Source organism: Globicephala melas, chromosome 10, assembly GCF_963455315.2.
Source record: "Globicephala melas chromosome 10, mGloMel1.2, whole genome shotgun sequence".
Classification (NCBI taxonomy): domain Eukaryota; kingdom Metazoa; phylum Chordata; class Mammalia; order Artiodactyla; family Delphinidae; genus Globicephala; species Globicephala melas.
Window position 1 is genome coordinate 81,109,812 of NC_083323.1, and position 19,369 is coordinate 81,129,180.

A 19,369-nucleotide genomic window follows, 5' to 3' on the forward strand; every position below is an offset into this window, starting at 1 on the left:
TTTGATGAATACCTGCATCGTCTCTATTGCAATCTTAAACACTGCAGTGCTTGTAACGGTGGCTTTACTGACTTATCATCTTGTCTGTATATCCTTAGAAATCATATAGCTACCCACCCCTCCCTTATAGTATAAATGAAAAAGGAGACTCAAACAGTTTTCATACGGAAAAGCAGCCTATACTTAAAGCACAGACGTTTGGTACCATGGGAAGTAGGGTGCCTCTTCTCTGAAATTCCCACATCTCATTCCTGGTTAGTATTCTTAAGGTTGTCCTGTCTTCAAAGGATGAAATCCGAGTTAGGTCTTTACATGGTCTCTCTTGTGCTTTATTCCTTAGGATGTAGTGGCGTCCTTGGAGCAACAGTTCAGCCCGATGATGCAGGCTGAATTCTCTGTGTTGGTTGATGTGCTGTACAGTCCAGAGCTACTGTTTCCTGAGGGGAGCGATGCAAGAATAAGATGCGGTGCTTTCATGTCCAAGTAAGTGCGTACAGCCTGAGACGCTGCAGGTGCTGCTCCACGGAGCTGGCCTCTGACGTCCCTGCTTTTTACTCTGCTGATGCCTAATGACAGTTCGCAGAGCATGTAAAAGGTCTAAAATCCGTGTTAAAATATACCTCCAAAAAATTAGTCTGATTCAACAGAAATTCTGTTTTGGTGACGTTCAACTTACATTTATTAATATTTGCTGAAAATGAAATGTCATTATTGGGCACAAAATATCACGTAAAAGAGTATCTTGGTTCTGATTCCTTTCTATAACTGTATGGTATGAAGTTTTAAAAGATTCCTGTTTAAAGTCACTGATTTTCATTAACAGAGAGAGGAAGGAAAGGGTAGTAGCATTTATTGAGGCCTTCCTATGTGCACTGTTATCCTGTGTGTGTTATCTAATCTGCACAAGTGCTCTGCGAGGTTGAGCCTCATTTTAGAGATGAGAAAGCTGGGGCCCAGGCATGCTTCGGGGAAGAGCTGTTAAGTCTCCAGCCAGCACCTCCCATGATGCCTTGATGATCCTCATCTGTAGCTTTCTCATTTACGTATTTCTCTCAGCATTTCTGTGGTATTGTCAGGTCTATTAGAGTAGATGTGTTAATCGTAGCATATTTTCATTTTAATGGTAAAGGAACAATTCTTAAGGAAATAAAAGCAGTTGTGAGAAAAAGTGTAAGTAGCTCCAGAAAGAAAAGACAGACCTTAATGTTGAGGACCCTTGGCTGAGTGATTTGCGCAAGTAATTACACGTAGACTCAAGATGGCCAGTCAGAGGTGCTCGGTCACCTTGGGGAGAGTATCTGGATGGAGAGTCAGAAGAGGCTTTCAACCCTCTTGACCATTATCCATCACAGCCTGTTCCTGTGCGGTTGAGGATACAACTGAAATGGTCTCAAAACCTCCTCTGTTGACATACTGAGGGCGAAACTGAAGGTTGTGGAGACACAAGAAGTATGTTCTTTCTTTTACCAGTTACAGCTGGGATTTGGGGAGAGAAAACAAGGTATGGGGTGCAAAGAACTGACTGCAGGGGTCATGTTGAAGAATAGGTGGGTTTCTATATTATGGCCAGAATCACGGATTCTTGGCTTTTGATTGCTGTGACTTAAGGGGCCTGGGAAGAATGGGTTTGTCTGGACATTGGCCAGACTTCTAATAAGAATTTTTAAATGAAGAGGTCCAGAGTGTCTGCAAAACTGATGATGGTGGAAGCCATTGGGAAAAAAAATTAAGTAGAGATATTGCCTAGTATAAAAATAGGGTCTTTGACAAATATACTTAACCTCCCATGAATAGGTATCAGTGTATAGAATATAGGTTAAAAAGTGGGTAATAAGCCTGAGAATTTTAACTCCAGTATATTCATATGATACTATAGCTATATCCCAGAGACTTGATAGTTTAGACAAGTGATTGGCAAACTCTGGCTCCCAGGTCATTGATCATTTTTGCAAAGAAAGTTTTGTTGAAACACAGCCACACACATTTATTTACATGTTGTCATCTATGGCAGCTTTCATACTATTGTAGAAGAACCCACTAGTTGCCTAGTCTGCGTGGCCTACAGAGCCTAAACTATTAATATTTACTGTTTGGCCCTTTAGAACAAGAGTTTGCTGATTGAGTGTCAAGAATTAGAGTGTCAATACAGTAGCTGCTAACTATCCATGGCTACTTAAATGAACGTTTAAATTAATTAAATAAAAATAAAATATTTAGTTCCTCAGTTACATTTGCCACATTTTAAGTACTCAATAGCCATATGTAGCTAGTGGCCAACAACTAAGACAGCCCAGATACAGGATATTTTAATTATCACAGAAAAAGTTCTGTTGGACAGCACTCGTCTAGAACGTAAAGATATAGGTCTATATGAAGGTAATATAAAGTAACTCAGAATATCAAGAAAATATTGACCTGTGCTGAAGATGAAGCAAATCTGTTGCAATATTAGGTAAATTCAAAGGACAGAAGCAGAGTGATATGATAATGGGAATATATCACAGGTCCTACACCCAGGTGGAGGAAGAGGGTGTCACACATAGTGTAGTGGTTAGAGAAAAGATTTTTGTTCTGTTGTATGTGTGTGATCGTAGTATGGCCAGAGGCTCAGGGATATCTGTTTACTTACTCCTTCCTTAATTCTGGGAAGAACCAAGAGTTTTATTTGCAAAGATATCTATTAAAATTAGAGTCCAACTTCATTAATTGCTGTAGACCTTAAGTGGGCCTCCTGACTTCCTCAAATGAATTTAATTCCTGGAACTTGTTGAGTCAGATGTGTCTGCAGGAGAACGCGAGGGCTAAACCCCAGGAAAGGACCAGATTTCACCTAGAGTAAGAGAGAAGAGAAGAGGTCATTGTGGGTGTTAGCTTTTATGGTGGCTGCTTATAGTTCATTCATATCAGCACTCACTCCTCTCTTATGAAGGAAGAAGCTCTGTTTCCCAAACTGTGGTATGTGACTTGTGGAGAAGAGGCAACTGTTAATTTTAAAAAATGAATTAGGAAAGAATACGGAATATCAGAGTGCATCTTATAGAGTAAAGATAACTTTTGCATTAGTTTTACAAATACACTCACAGACATGTATTTGCATGGTGGGGTTCATAGAAAAAAGTATTTGAAAGTCACCTGATCGAACTCAACCAAACATTATATGATAGACGAATACCTGTGTAAATCCCGAGCAAGTGTTCATTCATTCCCACTGATATTTTCAGATGGTTAGTGAATTAAATATTTTATCTAAAGAAAAGTTAAAGAAAATGGAAATAGCCTAAGAGAGAAAAAAAATCAAAAGAAATGTACAGTGTCCATCAAATGATTTTCATATCTTTTAAAGACTATATCGTGTGGGAAAAAAAAGACTAAATAGCTGAGGTTTTAGAGAGGCAGGTTTTTTTTTTTCTTGTCAGGAGAACTTTAGAACAATTATTGTGCCTGACCACATGGACATATAGCACCCTGCCCAGATGTAACATGTCTGAAAGGAAATCACTGTTCCTTCACAGTGTGAAATAGGTGTCATTTAAAAGTATCATATTCCATCTACTCACCCAACTCACCCATTTCAGGCATCTGTGATTTCCCTTCCCTCTCTTCTTCCACTTTCTGTATGTCGTCGTTTGCCAGGTCTTGGCTATTTTGTTTCAATATTGCTTTTGGTATCCTTACCCCGTCACATACCCTGTTCATCTCTTGCTTGTTCTCACTCTTCTGTGCCCTTGTTCCCACCTCCATCTGACGTATCTTTGTCACAGGCAGGCAGGGCCATACAAGTCCTTTAACACAGTGGTTCCCCATTTTCTACAGCGTAAATTCCAGACTCTTTAGCACAATATTCCCAGATCCTTCTTTTCAGGCTGCACCTCTTACACTCTCCTCTTCCATGTCTTTAAGTGTCAGCTGGCAGTTGGAGGACTTATTCCCTGGACGTGCCATCAGCTTTCTGTATCTGCCCTTTGTTCATTTCCTTTGCGAGGATGCCTTTTCTCTGCACTCTTCCCTGCCAGGTGAAATCTGTACAGTTAAGTGTTACCTTGTCACCGAAACCTTCTCTGATCAGCCCTAAGCAGCTCCCCCAACAGAATATAATTGTTTCTTTGTCCAGTTTATGGCATTTGCCACTGCCTCTGCTACAGCACTTACCGTGTCACATAAGAGGCAGCTCTGTACAACCTAGCGTGTGTCAGGACTCTTCATCAGTGAACTGTCCTGTCTCCACAAAGTGGTGCTTCAGAATTTTGGCTCTGAAGTCAGATGGTCCTGGGGTCTATTTCCAGATCCCACCACTGAACAACTGTGTAACCAGAGGCAAGTTACTTTCTCTCTTTGGGGCTCTGTTTTCTCATGAGCAAAATTAGCCTGATAATAGAAACTATTACATTAGCTTGCTGTGAGGATGAATGGAGAAAATCCAGGGGAGGTCCTCATACTTCACCCTGAGAGCTGATAAGCACTCCTGGACATTATCTAGCGAAAGCTCACTTTTCCTCAGGGCTCTGTCCCTCAGGACTCCTGTTATGTCACTGAAATCAGATCATTCCGTTGTATTCTACATCGTTTTGTTTTTCTAGGAGGACACATCTCACAGGGTCATTTTGAGAACCAGCTTTTTAACAACATGAGCTATATGTGCTAAGCTGTAAATTCGGATTCTGAACGTCTTACTTGATTCTGAATTTTTGGAGAGTTATAGAACTGTGATCTGCAAACTTTTCTCTTGACAGAGCACCAGTGCAGAAGTCACCACTGTAAAATTAATTAGAGTCTTTGCCCAAATTATAGCAAAAATAGTAAATGGGTAGACTGTGTTGATGTTCCTTTTTTTTTATTTTATTCTAATCACAAAAACTGCCTGTTTCTACCAAGCCCTAGCAGTGAAACATAGCAATTATTATTAATGGAAACTGGAAAGCAGCCCATTAATGCTAAGGTTCCAAAGTTGTATACTGCTACTCTACTATACAGTTAATGTGATATAGTACATAGAAAATAATATAGTATGACATAATATAATAAAATGTAATATACTGCAGATATTCATGTGCACTGGGATAAACTGACTGTAAAACAAAGGTTGTATAATACAAAGCTTATAAGCTGGAGTATAATTTTAAAACTTCGACAACATGTTTCTGGCTTACTTTATACTCTCAAATAATAGTGTGATTTTTTTTCCTCTAGCATATGATGTTAGTATATAGCTTGAAGAGAAACCACTGTCCTATTAAAGTTTAATGTTTTCTTTTAAGGTTGATCAATCATACAAAGAAACTGATGGAGAAAGAAGAAAAATTGTGCATTAAAATTCTTCAAACTTTACGAGAAATGCTAGAGAAGAAAGACAGCTTTGTGGAAGAGGTATTTAAAATTTTTTCTTAGTATTTGAAAATAAAATAGAATTTCTAGAATATTATAATGAATGAATTACAATAGGCTATTATATAATTCCTTGCATTACGTATTAATGGTGTCGTGTACTTAGATGAATTAGATAATTTGAATTTTTATGCTATTCAACTCTCATGTCTGCTTTGATTTGAGAAGGGACTAAGATTAGAATGGCCCAAGTATTTGGTTTATTTTTTATCATATTTTATCTTGATTATGTATATTTTCCTCATATAACATCAACAGACCAAGTAAATTTTTTTAACAATGAGCGACTGAGATGCGTTATTAAGATTCTGTATAAAGTTCTGCTGCGTATTGAAATGGTCTCTGCATTTTGGAATATGTTGATTTTTCATTGTAAATATATGTTCATGTCATTTTCTATAATATTATGCCAAGTATTATAAAATAATACTTTTTAAAATAAATGCAACTGTAAGTTTCTATTCTTAACTGTATTAATGTAAGTATTGCACAGATGACTTTTCAGGGAATATCAACTTATAGATAATAATTGTCAGTCTGTTATTAAAAATGACAGCTCAGTTGCTCATTAAGAGATAGCTAGCAGCATGTTTAATACCCAAGATGATACACTTAAATATAAAATATATATCTAGTGTAGGTTTTTTTAGCTAGCTACCTTTACCCTTTACTTTTATGCTAGGTATCAAACATAATTTGTACCATGCTCCTTAATAATTTTTTTGGTCTGTTTCTGTAAATACTAATCATCTGCTGTGTTTAAAATTGGAAGGATTTTATTTTTATTTATTCATTTATGTATATGCTATCTAATTCCAAAAAGATTGTAGTGGTAGGGGTTTTTTTAAAAAAGTATTCTTGTAGAAAAGAAATACAGTGGAATCTTGGATATTAATAGAAGGGGCATAGCTTTAAAATACAGCATCTGAATCAGATGTTTCTTCAGTAATCAAAATGACTTCAGCTTTGTGTTAGTTCATTTAATCTATATTTGAGAAACATCAAAATACAGGTGAGGTGGTCAGTGCAGTTTTAGCAAACGTTTCTGTGACATAGAACTCAAGAAATATGCTTATAAGTTTGAGTATATGGTATCCTTTAAAAAAATGGTACATAGAGTTCCTTGGGACTTTTTGTTGTTTTTCTTTGGTTCCTCAAAATATTGCTGTAGATTGTTTGATTTTGGCTGACGTACTAGATCCTAAAGGTAGAAAAATGGGATCATATGAATTTTTGACAGAAGAGTGAGGTTTATGATAAGTAACTTGTGCTTATCAGGAGATACATAATAAGCCTTCCAATTTTATATAATAGATTATTATTGAATTTCTCTAAAGGAAAATAGGGAAGAAATCAAGTAACATTTTACTCTGACTAGTCAAGAGTATTTCAGCAAATCTCCCAAACCACCCTAAAATAAATCATGCTGGCAACTGTTTCTCCTTTCCATTCCCAGGGCTGTCACTAGTTCAGGCTTTCATTTCCTCTTGTCTAGAAAACTCCAATAGCCCAGCTCCCTGAGACCTCCTGAAGGGAGGCAGGGCTGCTGTTTTCATAACTCCAAGGACACCATTCCCATCACGCATAATATGCATGGCACCCTTAGGACACGGTCCTCAGGGAAAGGGTCAGACGAGAAGGGCTATTGGGGCTCATTCACTCAGCTCACACACACTGTGAGCAACTATTAAGTGCCGGTTCTTGTGCCTGGGCACTGGGGAGAAGGTGGCGAATGGCACGGCTTGCTAAGGGCCACCACGGGGTACATTTCACATGCTAGTGGACTCCGGTCACAATCTGCAGAGATCACGAGAGCCTTTCAGGAACCTTCAGGGGCTCTGCACTGCCTTGGTGTTCCAGGCTCTCCATGGTGCCCCCTATGCTTCCCCCCACCCTTCCTCATCCATTAACCTCTCAAAATCTGTGCCACTCAGTGTGCCTGCAGTGTCCCTCAGGCTTTCCCTCTACTGAGGCTTGCTACATCCGGAATCAGGATTGTTAAAGTCCAAACAAGCCTCAGTATCCCTAGTGTTATCTTTGTGAAGGAGCTAATGAGGAGCACTTATCAATTGTTTTTGCCAGAGGTGACTACTTTCTCAATAGAATTAGCAAAATACTTTGTACCTCTCTTTTAAGACACTGCATCTTTAGTTCAAGTTCCTTGTTTTATAGATGACGTCACTGAGACCAGAGAGGTTATGTGATTTGCTCAAGGTCACACGGCAGTGTCAGAACCAGGGCTTAAATTGGAACTCCTTCCTCTCTGCCTAATCTTATTTATTAGATCACAGCCAACTTTTACAAATGGTGTATATCACTATTAAGAAAGGTTAATATATTTTGTCCAGCATGTTTAGAGGTCCAGATTTTAAGTCATAGGCAGGCGGAACATAGCAGAATATAATATCCAAAATAGATAAAGGTTTAGAAAACCTCTAAGAAAATATTAAAGAATATGGAAGTGTAGTCATTAACTTAGAAAGAAAAACCTGAAAGAGACTTATAAGTATCATTTCTTAATTTCCATGTTTACTAAAGACAGAGTAAGAAAAAAATTTTTAGCTGAAAGAATTCTACATCTTAGACAACTTTTTCATTCTAAATGTTTTAGAATGAGAAGCATTTCTACTAGTGGAAGGAGAAGACGTTTTTCCCCCAAGAAATTTTTTTAAAAAGCATATTAGATCCAGAATGATTCAAATACCTATGCTGGGAAAGAGACAGGCCTGGACGATCTCTACATGTTGTCAGTTGGCCCGTCTTACACAGCTGGTGTTCCGTTATCCGTGCCAGTGGAGGGGATCTAAAGGACTCGCCAGTCTGGGGGAAATGGGTTTGGGAAACAGATTCAGAAACTGGTCAAAGCTATTATTTTACAACTTATCGTGTATTCTCAGAAAAAAATTGTGAATATCAGTCCTGGGATAACAGGTGGTTGTGCTTTCATGATCATATTAGTTTCCTATTTATCAGAAAGTTAGTGGTTTGCAACCCACATGTTTATTATCTTATGGCTTTGGAGGTTGAAGTTTAAAATCAAGGTGTCGATTGCGTTCTTTCTGGAGACTCTAGGAGAAAATTCGTTTCTTTGCCTTTTTTAGCTTCTAGAGGCCTCCTGTGCTCCTTGGCTCATGGCTTCTCCCTCCATCTTCAAAGCCAGCAGCAGTAGTATCTTCAACTCCCCCTCTCCCCGCGCTCTCTCTCTCACACACACACACACACACACACACACACAGTCTCCATTGTCACATCCCCTTCTCTTACTCTGACCCTCCTGGCTCCCTCTTACGAGGACACTTGTGATTACATAGGAACCACCTAGATAATTCAGTATAACCTCCCCATCGAAAGATCCTTAACTGAATCACATCTGCAAAATTCACTTGCTGTGTAAGGTAACATTCTCAGGTTCTGGTTGGTTAGGGCATAGACATCTTTGGGGAGGGCCATTCTCCAGTCTATCACAATGATCCTTTTACTGACACTGAGAAATGGCATGTAGAATGTAGATGGAGAGCTTACCTGTGGCTGATTAAAATGTAGGGCAGTTTACATGTGAATGAATATGACAAAAATGCTTTGAATGTATAGCACTTTGCTGTTTTCAAAGTATTTTAAAATATTTTGCTACCTTTCAACAGTTCTAGGAAGTATACAGAGCAGGCAGTGTTATCTCCAGGTTTGTAATGTGGAGGGACTCAAGAGAACTGAATTGCATTGTTACATACATTACCTAATACCTGGTTGTCTAACGCTTAATCAACTGGATTTCTTCTGTCTGTGTATCGAAGCATTCCCAAGAGATATCTCAGAATTAAAACAGAAAACTCACACCAGGGTTTTTCACACAAGCTGTCCAAATACTACATTTGAGACTTCACTTATTTAAATTTAAAATCTTACCTTAAAAGAAAATCTCCATTTTCATTTTTGTTAATTTGGTCTCTGATACTGGAAGTTGTGTGTGTGTGTATGTGTGTGTGTCTGTGTATAGCTGGTGCAAATTTAAAAATAGAGCAATGAAGCAAGTTTGCTTCATGGTTGAAACATATCCTTAAAGCAATTTGCGACTTTGAGACCGAGTTTTCTGATTTTATTAGCCTTCTATGTATGATATATTAAGGAAAATCATTATGTAACTACGTTTTATCTGGTATTTAGTCTACCTTAAAAACATTTACAATTTGTAATCCCTTTGATTACAATTCCTAAATTAATTTTACTTAATATTCTTCCTTGCTTTCGTGTTCCTTTGCACCAAAAGGATGAGAGAGAAGATGTGGGTGGCAATATCTTGAAGATTGCTAAGAGTAGTATAAGTAAATGAAAATTGAATTTTCTATTAGGCATGTCTGTGTGAAATCCAGTGATCACCTCTGTACTGTTCGTTATAAGTTACAGTACTTATTTTTATTGAAGGTTAAAACATGAAAATTGTATACTGAAAGTCCCGAAGGGGGAAAGTTAGCTAAGTTTTATAAAAATTTTATAAAGTTTTGTTTGTTTAGGCGATTCTGGTAGAAAAGCAAAAAGTTACAAAGGATATATATAACTCTACCTTGGACGCTCAGTGTTCCTTTGGGATGGGTTCTGTTTGACAGGCTCCTTTAAGGTAACAACAGCAGGCACGTTTATTTGCATTTAAAAAAAATATGTATGTTGGAAAATGTGGGCGGGGAAAGAGAAGAGAAGGAATGTTTTTAAAATGGCTTTAAGGCAGTATGATTTCTAATGTTCTCCATCCTCAGCGCCGTGCTGTTTTACTCTTATTTCTGTGACTCTCTACCACAAAATAGAAAGACCTGTTAGGACGCGTGTGCTGCTCAACAGTGTGGCTTAATTATAGCATCACACCTTAGGTTTGTGTACTTCGAGGTATTTTAGGTCCAGATCTGAGTAAGGGTTCACCTGAGGTGGTCAGGAGATAGAAGGAGCTGAGTGGATTGGGTAGAGGTGGGCTGGTGGAAGGTGGAGCAGGAAATAGGAAGGACTTGGTTCAATGGATTGGTTTGGTTTTAAGGATTTTTTTGGGGGGGAGGGGGTCAGTTTTCTTCACCTTACACTCTTCAGTATATAATTCTATTAAGATTTATAGAGCATTACAAACTATTCCCTCTCATAAAAAGGGAGAAATATATAAATCATAAATAGTAAAGATGTCTATAAGATATGATCCTGAATATATAAAATTCGTAGTTTCTGTGCTGTAGAATTCGAAAAGATAATGAGTACTGAAAATATTCCCTGGTAGCCTGTGGAACTGGTGATTTACGGTCTCTTTCCTTACATTGCAGTCAAAGAAGTTGACCTATTTAGAATGCCAATCATAATTTCCCCTGTGAATATATTCCTGTCTACTCGTAAGTTACACTGACAATACATGTAATCTACAGGATGACAAAGATGTTTAGTCAAGTTCAATATTCTTAAAATGTTCAGGTTTGAAGAGCCATATATCCTTGGAATGTTATTGCAAAGGGATCTAGAAATCACCTCTACTCCCGTGTAGTTTTGTGCTCTGGTGTTTATAAAGTAATGATAGCTAGCATTTATTGGGAGCTTCCTGAAAATTAGATACTCTTCCTCTTTATATTATTTAATCTTTAACTCTTTGTCATAGGTAGTATTATATCTCTCTTTTACTGATGAAGAAACTGAGGTATAGAATTTGAGGTCACACATCTGGTGGGTGAAGAGAGCTGGTATCCCACCCAAACATTTTGGCTCCTGAGGTCTTAACTCGCATGTTAGAGCCAAACAGATGATACGACTTAAAATCACACCTCTTCTGTTTTCTCAGATATTCAACTAAATAAAATGAAAAATTCTTTAGTTTTGTTCTTGATAAAATTTGTATGCATGAGTACTGGAAAGCCTAAGCCATTTATTCAGTGAGCTGCTAAGGAAAGGCTTGAAGATTTTAGACTGAGCTGTGAGGGAACAACATGATGCAAGAGCTGTGCAGATTTTTAAGATTTATTTTTACAGACCTACAGATCAATATCCGAGCTCCCCAAGACCCACCCTGTGATCATGGTCTGAGTTGCTAGTAGCCTGAATATTATATATAAAAGTTCTAAACAATGCTTTATAAGATGACATGGTAGATAGCCCCTTGTGGAAATGTGGCATTCAGCAAACAGCATAGCATCTGATTGAGAGCTGTGATCTTTATGAATGCCCAGGTGGGGTAGGTGATATTTACACGTTGAACAGTGCAGGCAGACAGAGGCTTCTTGATTTGAAAGTTGGTATGTGGATTGATATGGAATAAAGATCTTTAAGAAATGATGCCTTGAGTTATTTTTTAAATATCTTCCATCTTTTAACTCAAAAACTTACTGTCAGCTGAGTTAACTAGATTTTATTGTTTTCCTCAGCAGGAAAAAAATCACTGTAGTTAATCTTTTATTTCTGATTTTGAGGAGCAGCAAAAAGAATGTCAGATATATACCAAGGAACTTAACTCCTTCATCAAATACGCAGACTTCTCAGTCCCGATAGTAATCACATTCTTGCAAATTTGTAAATTGTATCAAGCTCCTCTTATTGTAAGAGTCTGTGCGGAATCATTCACCTTCTGTGCATGTACTCATTTCACTTTTTAGGAGGCAGATAAACAGATTTAAGTAGAATTGTTGTACAGAGTGCACTGTGGCTTAAGAATTTGATAATAACTGTTTTGCTAAGGGAAAATTAATTTCAGTTTTAGCATCAGCTGCATTTTGTAGAATTTTTTAAAAAATACATTTTAGAGGTGAGTACAGTTTTTCCCGTATGTTCTAATGTGTTTTTTTTTAAACTAGATACAATAAGTGCTGTTGCAAACCTTTTGTACTACCATTCCTGTATTGTGAATGCGTGAGTGTGTGCGTATATGTGTGTATTGTGTTTTAACTAGGTAACTAAATGTGAAATTATGTTGATGTCTCCTTACAGTAAGAGATCTGTTTTAGAAATATAATTGGTATACTCTTCCACTTTGGAATTTTTATTTTATATTTTTATCTGGGCAAAAAGACTTTGACCATTCAGGTGGGCACAAAGGAAATAATTACGTTTAGAAATTTACTCTTTAGTTGCGGAGCTGGCTTGGTCGCTTGTTAGGCCATTCAAAGTGATACGTTTATCAGATTTACTGAAGTCATTGTAACCTCATTATTACAAAAATTATGAAGTTCTTAATTACGTCTTGCCTTTACTCTCCCACTTAAAAATCTGACATAATAACATCACTGCCTCAATGATTTTTGAGATATGCTTTGATTCTGTAGAGATCAGTGACTAAAAGATCATGTTGAAAATATTATGAATACTCAAAAATTAGCCAACTATTTATTGCCTCCAGTAAGACACTTGGTAGTTAATGACTGTAGGTGAAAAATGGTATTGTGATTAAAAAATAAACATGGATAATATAAAAAGTAAAAAAAAGTATAAGAAAAGAATAAAAGAAAAAACACTAAAATTAATATATTACTAAACTATCGTGTTAGTTATTTCTACCTAAATCTAACCTAAACTCTTTTTCAGGATGCATTCATGATCAGTTTCTTTTAACTCCATATTATTCTAGTTTGTAATCATTTCAGCACTTACAAAATCATGTCTGTCTTGTTAGTACACTAACAAGACCTTTTATTGTCCTGCCTTCTGAAGGATTTCTTTGGTGTGTGTTGTTATTTTAAATAAATTAGAAACTCCTTGAGGATGGGTCTGATACATGCGCTGCAGAAATGCACAGGCGGCCTTTCAGAGCTGAGATTCTGTAAAGGTCTAGTTCTGTATTTTCTCTCCAGCCCCACTCCACACGCCATACGTGTTGTACTATTGAGGGCAGAGGTGGGCAATCTTATTCGCTGCAGTGTTCCCCATGGCTGGCACTGTGCCCTGCACACAATCATTGCTCAATAAGTGTTTGTGGACTGACTAATTTATACATAGTAGCAATAAATGTTAGTGACTGTCTGCTAGTACAGCACATTGCCCTTCACTAGTCATATCCAAGAAGCGGGTTCTAGAAGTATCACTTCAGTTCTACTTTGCATCTCTTTGTAACCCAGGACGTGGTAGGTTTCTTGGTACTTGGCACGCCTGCAGAGTTGGGCCAGCTGCAGGGAGAGCTACATACAGCATTGAGCACTGGGGAAGGGGATTATCTTGCAGCAAATGCTTTGTCTGATGGGCTGTGTGGTGTCTGCTTGCTCTCTGGCTTGGAAGGGAAAGAACTGGGGAATCCCCAGACATAGTAACGTGGGTGCTCAGCTCAGGGTAGCTGTGGCAAAGGGAGGATGACTGGATCTGGAGGCAAGCAAATGGGAGGAAGGCTCCGGCCACTGGGCTTCTCTCCCAGGAAGGGCCCCGCTCCCCGAGAAGCGACTGGGAAGAACAAGCAAGGAACTTAGGCCACACTAGAAGGGGGAAGAGCCCACTGTGTAGCCAGGAGAACCTGAGAGCAACTGGGGCTCTGCAGAGCCCCTGCTGAACTGGTCACTGAGTTTGTCACGCTAACTAGTGTAAGTAGCCGTAGAGGCCACTAACTGTTGATCTCAAGCAGCACTGGGATCTCCTGCCACGGGACAGATTGGTGTTGGGAACCGTTCTGCTGTTACCACCGTAACGAGGAAGAGGGATGTAAAGGCTTGAAGCAGATTGGGCCTGAGACATTTTACTTTTTCCGTCTGATACCTTCATCTCTGGACTAGTATTTGAACAGGTGCTCACAGAGGAGATACCCGACCTAGTACATGAGGCACTAAAACCCCATTATTGTCCTTGCTGTTGCTTAACTATTGTTGATGGTGCGTCTCTAAAGAAGCCATTTGCAAAGTAACAATGTGTCTGTGGGCATTTGGAGCCTCACAATAACTCTCTGAGGTAGGAAAATATTTTTTAATCTCCATTTTATAGATAAGAAAACTGAGGCCCAGAGTGTGGAATGATCTGGTAACAATCATATGATTCATAAGTGGCAGAGCTAGGGATGAATCAAGGTGTTCTGATTCTACTCTGTATATGACCTACTCTGTAAATGATCATTTAAATTTGATTTCACCTTGTGAAACCACCTCTTTCAGACTTTCAGTTCTTTTACTACCTCTAGAAACCTGAAGGTTCAAACAATCTTGAAAAAGAAATTTAAAAAGGAAATGTATTCTCATTCTTTTTTAGGTACATACTCTAAATAATAGCAATAGCTATAACTTCTGTGGTGTTTACTGTATAGTAAAAGCCAGGTGCTCGTATAAATGCTTTACAGTGTTAATTCATTTAACCTCCGTAACAACACACTGAGGAAACTGCAGCACAGAAAGGTTACGGAACTTGTCCGAGGTCACACAGCAAAAAAATGGTGGAGCTAGGATGAAAACTCAGGCCTTCTGGCTCCAGAGCCCATGTTTGCAATCACTGCGGGAGGCTGCCTTTCATTCTAGTCTGGTATCAACTTACAAAGCCACAAGAACGTCACTCATAGCTGTCAGAGGAAAACTATTTTCTTGTTTCAAGTAACACAAACAACCTTAAGATATTTCTTCTTGTGTTTAATGATTTTGAACAGCTACTATTTGCCGATTTCTTCAGGGTAGGCTCGGTTTTTGCACATTCCATCTGGTACTTGAAACTCTCAAGCATTTTTGGATAAATCTTGGTTACTTACACCAGAACAGCATACAACATTTTGAATATTTGCAGATTGCTCAGTGCGATGTGAGGTTTATCTTTTCTCAGTTGTTCTTAGCCTTTGGCTGAGTTTTTAATTAAAACTCAAATTACAGACTATACTAGCTCTGCCGCCACAGAGTAGGGAAAACAGACATGATGTGTTAATGAACATATCCTGGCAGCTTGGTTTAATGAGTTGGTGGCACAAAAAAATCTAAGTGAGGGCATGTGACAGTTAAAATCAAATCGAATGCTTGTAATTGATATCGGATAGATGGAATAATATTGATGATTCTAACTCAGAGGACGTGTACTTGTAAATTTCCATCCCAGGTATCGAGTCAATTTCCCTTTCTCTGAAAATGCCAGAGTATGTTCATATAGTAACCCGAGATGTGCTTGCCAGAAGGGATGTGGTAACCAGCAGTAATCTCACACTTGGGCGCACCTTTGAGAAGGATGCTTTCTTTAGGCTTCTCATCGTCTTCCACCATGGTGCATGCAGTCGTTTATTCATTCAACAAGTGGGCTGCACCATATGTAGAGTCGGCTGAGATTCCCTGTCCCCTTGGCAGAGTTAGATGAGACCTCTGGCTGTTGGCCAATTGCCCGCTCTCTTGAAAGAGAGCTGTCAATTCCATACGCTTTTGCCATTCAGGAAACAAAGTGTAAACGCTGAGCCAGTCCTGGTGAGACAGCCCCTGCTGTCTCCATGGCATTGCCCGTCTCCTTGCCCTGACCTTGCTGTTTCTCTCCTCCTCGGTCTCCCAGGCTCTTCCTCTCCACTCTGTCCCTCTCAGAAGGTGTTCCTATGTCATTATCTTCTCCTCTATGTGTTCCCTCCACCTTCTTTTCTTAAAATTATTTTATTGATTGATTGATTGATTGATGTATAGTTGATTTACAATGTTGTGTTAATTTCTGCTGTTCAGCAAAGTGATTCTGTTATATATATATATATATACACATACATTCTATTTTATATTCTTTTCCATTATGGTTTATCCCAGGATATTGAAGATAGTTCCCTGTGGTCTACAGTAGGACCGTGTTGTTTATCCATTCTCTATATAATAGTTTGCATCTGCTAACCCCAAACTCCCAGTCCATCCCCCACTTTCTTACTTTAAATGAAGAGTCACTCTCCCTGAGGCCACCCCTCTTTGTCAGCAGCTCTGTGGATTAGAGCTTTTCTCTCATACCCAATGTGCGAAGAGGCTTTGTCTTCATTCTCTTTTCTCCTGGTTATTTCTAGACCAATTCCTCTGCTGTCTTTTAAAATCTGAGGCCCTCTGACGATCACCCTGGCTCTGCCAGCATTCCAGTCCCTCCCTCTCAGCTCTCTGAGACTTTGGAACCTGGCTCCCATTCTGTGTCCCCACCCCCAGACCTGCCGTCACCGGGGCAGCTTCAGTCCACGTGGGCCGTGCATCCAACACGCTGGCCTCTCAGGCCCTTGACCCCTGCATTTGCACTGACCTTCTCCCCTCCACACCCATCACTGACTTCTTTGGCAACATTTTGGAAGTTTTTATCACCAGGAACGGCTTCTTCCCCACAATAATGAATTCAGACATCCTGTTGGCTGCCCTTTCCTCTCTCCCATTCAGCTTGCTTATTTAACTACACCCATTATGACTGTCCTTTGACTTAATCAGAACCACTGACCCTTCTAATTTCCCAATTGCCCAGCTTGCTCCCTTCCTCTGCCTGTTAACCCAAGATTTCAGAGTCACAAGCCCAACTGTTGAGCAGCTGTTTAAGGCGGGCCGCTAACAAGCAGTCCTCACAAAACAGCATGGAAGACTGGAGAGTGGTTCCCCAGGAGAGAATTGGAGTCCTGTTGCCAAAAGGTAGGGGAAGGGTGCCAGGAAGGCCAAAACAACCGATGACCACTCCAGTTTCTTCTGCAATTTCTGCTTCTTGACAGATTGAGTAATTTAGATTATTTAAGTCGTTTGCCTGATTTTCTATTCATGCTCCACCTAACTGTATATGCCACGTCTTTCCAAGTGAAACCAGAATTCTTGGCTCAAAGTTCCCTGACAGAAAAGCTTCTACTTCACTATATACACAGGCACTCCGTGTTCTCCAGAATTGAAATGGCTGAGGATATCTTTTCTCAGGCTGAGAAAACATATGGACAAGAGCTCGCTACTTCTCGTAGTCTGTAGCCTTTTGACAAGACATCTGCTGTAACATTTTTTGCTCTTGGATCATAGACTGTTGTTTGCCAATTGTTTTCATAAATATTAATCTTTGAAATCTTGACTGACATCTAAGTTGTTCTTTTTGGATTCTTTTCTTCTTTATATGCACCATCTTTAAATAATTGTGTCACAATATAACAACAAAAAAAAGGGTTTTCTTATGAAAAATTTCTACTTTAAAATCAAGGGCTAAAAGTTCTAATTCAGTAACTTACATGCTTTTTTTTTTTTTTAACATTTAAATTCTCCCTCCTTTTCCTTTACTTAACTAAATGTATTGCCATTGGAATAACACTTCCGCATTAGTTTTGCGAAAAGTAGTCTTTCACTTCAGCCCTTGAAAGCCCCTCAGGAAGACATTGAAACTCAAATCCCCCAGGCATTTGACTGAGTCCCAAGGTTGGTAACTACACCTTCTTTGTCTGAAACTATGAACTTGAGAACCAGATCATGATCATGAACTGGGCTACAAATATCGTATTCAAGATGTTCACTAATGGTCTTAATTTCTAATCATACCTTTGCATGAGAAGGTAATTGACAAGGCTGTGATGGAAGATACAGTGAGCACAACTTCCACCCTAGGGCCTTATCTAATGACTGTTGATCAAGTTTTTCCTGGACCTGGGTGGCCTCGACCACGCTCTACGTAACGAGTGGAAAGCAGTGTGCATGCACCATGCAGCTTTTAGGCTCATTTTTATTACGCATGATAGTTTCTGACGTATTGTACTGTTAACTCTGGGGATCAGTAATTCAGTCCATTTTAAGTTGTTTCATTTATTCCTCAATTAATAAAACATTTTTAAAATTTTTATTGGAGTATAGTTGATTTACAATGTTGTGTTAATTTCTGCTGTACAGCAAAGTGATTCAGTTATATATATATATATTCTTTTTCATATTCTTTTCCATTATAGTTTGTCACAGGATATTGAATATAGTTCCCTGTGTTATACAGTAGAACCTTGTTGTTTATCCATTCTATATATAATAGTTTGCATCTGCTCACCCCAAACTCCCACTCGATCCTTCCCCTACCACCCCCTCCCCCTTGGCAACCACAAGTCTGTTCTCTATGTCTGTGAGTTTGTTTCTGTTTCGTAGATAAGTTTATTTGTGTCATATTTTAGATTCCGTATATAAGTGATATCATATGACATTTGTCTTTCTCTTTCTGACTGACTTCACTTAGTATGATCATCTCTGGGTCCATCCATGTTGCTGCAAATGGCATGATTTCATTCTTTGTTATGGCTGAGTAGAATTCCATTGTCTTGGGTTGGCCAAAAAGTTCATTCGGATTTTTCGTAAGATGTTACAGAAAAACCTGAGCGGGCTTCTTGGCCAACCCAATATATATGTACCACATCTTCTTTATCCATTCATCTGTCAAGGGCCATTTAGGTTGTTTTCATGTCTTAGCTATTGTGAACAGTGTTGCTATGAACATTGGGGTGCATGTATCTTTTTGAATTACGGTTTTCTCCAGATATATACCCAGGAGTGGGATTGCCGGATCTTATGGCAACTCTATTTTAGTTTTTTGAGGAACCTCCATACTGAATAAAACATTTTTTAATCATAAGAATGAAAAGCCTCCATACAGATACCTGATCTTAAGGCCTATTACCAAAGAGTTATCTGTGTGTTAAGCCAGTATGCCAGACACAGCAGGAGACTCATTTTAAGGGGAACCTATTTGTTCACAGTGCTGTGGGATCTTCTCTTCCTTAGTAAACTACCTGTTCAACATTGAATTTAATCTGTTTTTAAAAATAGCTTGCAAGATCTCATTACAAGAGCTTGCGAAGAATACTGCGTTCTCAGGTTTTCATAAGAGTATTTCTTTCTCTCATTTTTTAAGCCAGAGTACTCTATTATTAAAGCAGAGTTAATAAATTGGAAAATATAGTAACTCACTGATGTGCGATGAAGTTATTTCTTCAGCTCTATCTAGAATCATGTAAAAATTAGAGTAGAAGAGATTTTTACATTTTGCGGTCCTAAGGGGTGTGTCAGGGTCTGGGAATGTATCTCACAGTTGAGATCAAGCACAGTTCCCTCTGAGGTCTGTTGGCAAGAGTCAGCTCTCCTCAACCTCTGAAGTTTCC

At 38.8% G+C, this 19,369-nt stretch overlaps 1 protein-coding gene across 3 annotated transcripts in view; it reads left to right on the forward strand.

Moving 5' to 3' along the window:
• ITPR2 (inositol 1,4,5-trisphosphate receptor type 2) overlaps positions 1-19,369 on the forward strand; it is a 527,210-nt gene that overhangs the window by 300,606 nt on the left and 207,235 nt on the right. For all 3 annotated transcript variants that reach the window (XM_030830533.3, XM_030830536.3, XM_060305847.2), the window contains 2 exons: positions 341-483; positions 5,256-5,364. In XM_030830533.3, coding sequence (XP_030686393.1) covers positions 341-483; positions 5,256-5,364 — 252 coding nt within the window. The remainder of the gene's footprint in view (positions 1-340; positions 484-5,255; positions 5,365-19,369) is intronic.